Genomic DNA, 6,819 nt, shown 5'->3' with positions numbered 1-6,819 from the left:
AACTTCAAACACATAAAATAAAAACTGAGTCCTTTTTTTTCTGCTTTTAAAAGAACGGCCAGAAGCTGATTGCAGTTCATTCTAAAGCCAAAGTAGCTGCAAATAATTCAAGTAGCCAAGGCATTATTTAAGTGGAAGATCCCAAAATAGGGAATTTGCCAGCCTGCTCCAATTTCAAGTAAACTGGAGAAGCCAGCTGCTAGAAATTCATTTTCAAGGATACTCCCCCTTCTGTTGTGAATCCTTTGCTTATAAGGCTGTTCTTCAAAATCAAAGCAACCAAACAATCCAAGAAATGATTGTCCACAAGGGCAGATATTGTATATCAGAGTTCACCATGATGGAGGGGAAACAGAGCTAACAATTTAGGTATCAAGGTGCAGAGCTGGATGAACACAGCAGGCCAGGTAACATCAGGGGAGCATGAAAGCTGATGTTTCGGGTCTGGACCCTTCTTCAGAGAAAATTTTAGGTCCTTTCTTTTGAACGAGCAAGTTCCACGTTCTGAAGAAGGGTGACAGGGTTCTAAATGTTAACTCTGTTTTTTCCTCCACAGAAGTCACCAGACCTGCTGAGTTTTACCTGCAATTTATTTTTGTTTCACAACTGCAGATGCTGGAACTCTGTTTTACTTTATGTTTAACTATGTACAACTACAAGCTAAACATAAGCTATAAAGCATACTTTTTCATGTAACCAGAACATGTAGGTGTAGGGGAGATCAAGTGTGATTGGAATATGCTCATATTTTCATTTCTGTACATTTGAGAATTTTTTTTAAACATTCAAAAGGTTGATGTAGAAAGCTTTTCATTGGGGTTAATATTCAAGGGTAAGAAAAGACACATCTATTGCACAAAGTACACTGATATTGGGCAGGAAAAGGGAACACATGCATTCTACTCTTGAACAATTAAAGAAAACAGCACTGAAGTTATCTCCACTTTAGAATTTATTTGGCATTTCAATGAATGTATTAACAGCAACATGAAAACTTGAATGTGCTGCCAAAAAAGTGAAAAATGGAAACTCCTGAACACGCATGGACCGATTAACAGTATCAAATTTAATTTCTACATAATATTTCACCAAATATCAAAAACTTTCCACTGCCACAGTAAGATCAATTACAGACAAACTAAATACAAACATCTGGTAATTGCAGTATTTGAATAGTTTTGTGCGTGCATGCACCTGGTTATGTGAATTGAGTTCCAAGGGCAGAAATTGTGGCTACACAATAGAAAGGTGGTGCACAATTTCTAAAGTCTCCATCTGGATGGACATTTTTTCCACGTAAATGTGAAGGCCAATATCACTGATCAATATCAATCAGCCACACTGGCTTTTTCTCTGCTGTGGCCAATGAGTGGTTGAGGTATCCTTCAGCTAGTCTTGTCTGTTACAGCTCTCCAAAGAAAGTGCCCTTCAATTCTCTCACGTTTATTCATTCTCGGGATGAGGGTGTCCCTGACTAGACTGCAGTTACTGCCCATCACTAGTTGCCCAGAGGGCAGTTAACAGTCAACCCCATTGCTGTGTGTCTGGAGTCACATGCAAGCCAGACCAGGTAAGGATGGCAGTTTCCTTCCCTAAAGGGCATTAGTGAACCAGATGGGTTTTTGCAACAATCAACAATAATTGGTTATGAAACAATCATAATCATCACTAGATTAATTCCAGACATTTTATGGAATTCAAATTCCATCATCTACTGTGGCAGGATTCAAACTCAAGTCCCCAGAACATTATTTGGGTCTCTGGGTTAACATTTCAGCAATAATACCATTAAGGCCATCGCCTCACCAAGTACCCCTACTGAACCTGCCTCCACCACATACTCAAGAAGTGCATTCCACTTGCCACAGGAACTTTTTATTACATGATGTCACTTCTTGTTTTAAATCTGTGCCCTGTTCTTGATCCTTCTACCAACAGGAACAGTTTCTTCCTATCAACTCTGTCCAGCCCCATGATTGTGAGCACTAGCAAATTTCCTTTGAATGTTTTTCTTTTTGCAGAGAATTATGTGAACCTCTCCAATATATACAAGTCACTGAAACTCTTCATCCTTGGAACCAATCTCATGAATCTTCTCTAGACCTTGTCCAATGACTTCTTAAAGTGCAGTGCCCAGAACTAAAGCCAATGCTCCAGTTAAGGCCAAAGCAGCATTGTGTAACTGTTCAACACAACCTCCCTGCTCTTGTACTCTTTACCCCTATTAATATACCCTGAAATACTGCAGGCTTCATTAACCACTTTCAACCTAATCCTGCTATCTTCAATGATTTATGCACATTTACACAGTGCTCTTGTATCTCCTTTAAAATTACACCCATTGTCTCCCTCTGTTTTTCCAACCAAAATTCATCACTCTGCTTGCATTAAACCTTGGCTGCCAATTCCACCAAGCTGACAATGATCCTTAAAATCAATGTCATCATTCTCACAGTTCGCAATGCTTTCAAATTTTACACCATTTACAAATTTTGAAATTGTGCCTTGTAAATCAATGTCTAGATTATTCATATATATAAGGAACAGCAAGGATCCTGACATTGACCTCTGTTGATCTCCACTACCATCCTCTCTCCAGTCCAAAAACATGAAAAAGTTTTGTTTCCTGTCACTCAGCCAATTTCATATCATGTTGCTACAGTACCTCTTATTCCATAAGCTATAACAAGTCTGTTGTACCTCACTATATCAAATGTCTTTCCTGAGGATATGCACACATCAACAGCATTGAGTTCATCAAATGTGTTCCTTTGAAAAGCTCCAGCAAGTTAGTTAAACAAGATGAGCTCACTTAAAATTAATAGTCACTTGGACAAATGTGGATGAATCAATCTAAACTTATAGTTTTAGAAGGTTTCCTATCAAAGGTTAAACTGACTGGCCTGTAATTTCCTGGCTTATCTTGAAAAACTTTTTATGAACAAAGGTGTAAGATCTGCAAATCTCCAGTCCCATTGGCACCATCACGGATTCTAAGTAAGATTGATAATAATGGCCTCAGGTTCTACTCTCTTTGGATGCATCTCATCCTGTTCTGGTGCCTCACGTTTAGTAAGGAGAAACAGCCTATCCAGCTCATCATCAGCTTTAGACCCTTCAAGTATGTGAAGTCTGCCTTCTTTCGTGATGGCTGCACAGCATCTTCCTCCTTGAGATGCAAAGCATTAATGCCCTGGCTATGACCCCCATGTAAATCCCCTTTTTGGTCCCTAATAGGCTCCCTCCATTCTACCATTTTACTGTGCCTTTAGAAGACTTTGGGATTTCCTTGTGTACAAGCTGCCAGTTTTTTAAGATATATTTCTTTGCTTTCTCTTCCACTTCCCCTCTAAACCTTCTATACTCAGGTATGGTTCTCTGCTGTACTGTCCACCTGATGTGGGCCAGAGGCACACTTTCGCCTCTACATCTTAAATTGTACCTCTTGTGTCATTTGGGAACTCTGGATTTATTTGCTTTACCTTTCCTCTGAGTGTGTGCCTCAACTGTGCTCAAACTCGTCTTTAAAAGCAGCTCATTATTTAGTTGCTATTTACCTGCCAAACTCTGATTTCAATTTATCGGAGTCAGATCCTTGAAATTGGCTTCCCCCCACGTAATTATTCTTACCCTGGAATGTTCCTTGCTTTATTCCATAATCAATCTAAATCTACAGTACATGTCACTGCCCCCTAAATGTTGCCCCAAAGACAAAGGTATCATTCATCAATATTAACCACATCAACATCAAGGATCAACATTGACTGATATCAACCAACCACATCAATATGGGTGATCAATATTGACCGCAAAATCACTGTTCATATCAATATCAATCAAAACTGCATCAGTAATAATGATCAACTTATTGATCAATATTAATTCCACTTATTAATATATCAATCGGCATTCTTGAATAGAAATGAACATGATATTGAAAATCTGCAGCGGAGCGAGTAGGAAAGGGAGCACAAAGCGTGGTAATATGCTCTCAGGCTCTAACCCTACGCCTCGCAGGATGCATTTCCGTCCTGCCATTTGGTCCCCCCGGGCTGGGAACATAGGACCTCTTGTGCCTTCATCAACAGCCTGAGATTGGAGCACAGCCTCCTTCCGGTTAACTAACTGCTGCTACTGATACTGTACTGGCAAAAAAAATACACTGAGCCTTGCACTATTGGATAATATCTGCAAATTCAGACCCTCACCCTCTGTCCAAGTGGATCAGTTAACACTGGCCCCAAACCAAAAAAGCCAGTCACCCCTTGCGCCCATGAGACCCTGAGGCAGCCTGCAAACCCCCTAATCTGGGAAAGACTGTGGACACTCTTACAGCTTGAGAGAGACTGTAACTCCCTCCTCTAGTGCACTGACTCCACCTCCACGTTAGTATTGCCTCAAAACACCCAAAGGATTAGTAACACCCAGCCTGCATCTCCCACCCCACTTCCCGAGCACTAAAACCTTGTAAACAGTCTCTGCAACATGCATTCTCCAAGTACCATTCATCTTAGTATACAGCCCACTTCCATCACTGCTGTAGCCCAATGACAGAACAGAATGGTGACAATAAGTGCACTTCTGTTTGTCTAGAAATATCACAAAGCTCTTTCTGACTACTGACCCCTTCTGTTGCCAGTTTGCAAGACCCGGTTATAAGAGCTTTGAGATGCCAGTATATATTCAGCATGCAAAACCACCAACTCAAGGCTGTTCCAGCCTCTCAACTTGAAGCTCTGTACTCAGATGCAAAATCTATATTTAAAAAAAAACACAAATCCAGCTGCCCTTTAGCTTCCTAAAGTCCTACTGCACCTGTCTCCAGGGAAAGGTGCTGCATTCCACCATCAATATATACACAGAGGAGTAACGCACTCATTGAAACAGGAAATCTACTGCTGAAGACCTGAACTAAGCCTTTTATAGTCATCAGACTAGTGTTTGCCTGTACAGCACATTGCAAACATTTGCTTTTACTTCAAAAAACAGTAATAGACCCATCCCATTTATACAACAGTGTTTATTGTGGGGTGACTGCTTAGTGCTTCACTCTCTGAGCATGTGTCACATGGCACGAGCAAGGTACTGCTGTCAGCTGAATCTTCCAGTTCCTCTGCCACAGCTGGTAGAGTAAAGTTTGTGGCATCCACCTGATCTCCAGCAGCACCCTCTACCATAGGTCGATGGCTGCTTGGCTCCATCGTCTGTCCAGATTCACAGTCTAAAAGTAAAAAGCAACATTTCTGTATTGTATCAGACAATAAAATGTAATTGAAAATAGCTGCTTGAAGCTGCTAAGGGTTACCCATGCATCAAATTCTGAATGGGTTTATCAAATTACCATCATTGGCTGATATCCAGTGAAGGAGGACCGGAATAAGCACCAGCAGAATAATGGGTACACCCACTGAGGGCAGCAAAGAAATGAGAAACAGGGCATCAACTGATGACTGACATGATCTGACCTGAACTGTAAATTTTCCTTTCCCAAGTGCTTTGTAATTCTGTTTTTTTTTTACAGGTTATCTGGTAGTGGTGACCTTTTCTTCATTGTACAAAATTCAAAGGCAGAAACAGGCCATCAATTGCTGATCCCCACAAAACGGTCCCATTCTCTAACTCGCTCCTTGCACACACCACCTCACCCCACATCATCTAATTTTAATACCCATCACTCAATCCCCATATCCTCCAGCAACCCATCCATATACCAACTCACACGATATATCTCTAATAGCCCACACACAGTCCTCCTTACAGACTTGAATATTGCACCCTTAATTGTGCTCTCCTGCTCAGTGCCCATATCTTTTACTACCCAATCTCTGTCTAGGGGTGTCATTTACCTTTCCTGCCATCTTTTACGGATCATGGAGCCATCAATGGGCATACTGATTACAAACTCTTAAAATGGTGTTACAATGACATTTGAGGGGACACACCTTGGTTGACACACAGCATGCTGCCTGGACTGATGGATGCTTCATATGGAGGTGGTGGGTCATCAGGATGTTGTATGTCAGGATATTTATAAGCTGTGTATGGTGGTGGGGGGTCATGGAAGTGGAATGCTCCTCCCTCACCATCGTCAGAAAGATGTAGAGGGGTTAATCCTGATCCAAGACTATCTGGGCCATAATCGAAGCCTGGCATTCTACTCCGGGCCAGATTAAAATGATGCACTGTGAAAACAGAAGCAGAAAGTTAATTGCAAACACATTAGTGACAGCTCACAGGTAAGAATGGCCTCGTTGACTGAGAACACATGAACTGAGTTGGAAAGCTGATGACAAGCTGTGAACACCAGAACTCTGTAAAACTATTAAAAGAACTGGGAACAACAGAAACACTTCACAGGTCAAGCAGCGTCTGTGGAAAGAGGAACAGTTCAGCAACTTTCCAGTTCAACCAATAATATTTTCCTTTCACTTTAAGAGTCAAGTACATGTTTTAGCAGAAAGCTCTGCTGCCCTGCATCATAGATGTTATTGTATTGATTCAAGATGGTGCACCCAAAGTATAAGAACGTAAGAACTAGGAGCAGGTGTAGGCCATCCGGCCCCTTGAGCCTGCCCTGCCATTCAATAAGATCATGGCTGATCTTTTTGAGACTCATTTCCATTTACCCACCCACTCACCATAACCCTTAATTCCTTTACTGTTCATAAATTTATCTAGCCTTGCTTGAAACACATTCAGCGACATAGCTTCAACCGCTTCACAGATTCACAACCCTTTGGGTGAAGTAGTTCCTCCTGACCTCAGTGCTACATCTGCTTCCCTTTATTTTGAGGCAATGCCACATAGTCCTAGTTTCAC

At 41.3% G+C, this 6,819-nt stretch overlaps 1 protein-coding gene across 4 annotated transcripts in view; it reads right to left on the bottom strand.

Moving 5' to 3' along the window:
* Window positions 1–934: 934 nt before the first annotated feature.
* Window positions 935–6,819, bottom strand: part of dgcr2 (DiGeorge syndrome critical region gene 2) — a 105,624-nt gene continuing 99,739 nt past the window's right edge. For all 4 annotated transcript variants that reach the window (XM_048555938.2, XM_048555937.2, XM_048555935.2 and 1 more), the window contains 2 exons: window positions 5,943–6,182; window positions 935–5,221 (listed from right to left, as the gene is read on the bottom strand). In XM_048555938.2, coding sequence (XP_048411895.1) covers window positions 5,007–5,221; window positions 5,943–6,182 — 455 coding nt within the window. In that variant the 3' untranslated portion in view covers window positions 935–5,006. The remainder of the gene's footprint in view (window positions 5,222–5,942; window positions 6,183–6,819) is intronic.

Source organism: Stegostoma tigrinum, chromosome 26 (genome assembly GCF_030684315.1).
Source record: "Stegostoma tigrinum isolate sSteTig4 chromosome 26, sSteTig4.hap1, whole genome shotgun sequence".
Taxonomy (NCBI): Eukaryota; Metazoa; Chordata; class Chondrichthyes; order Orectolobiformes; family Stegostomatidae; genus Stegostoma; species Stegostoma tigrinum.
The sequence above is the reverse complement of the archived record's forward strand: the minus strand, read 5'-3'. Positions and strand labels throughout refer to the sequence as shown.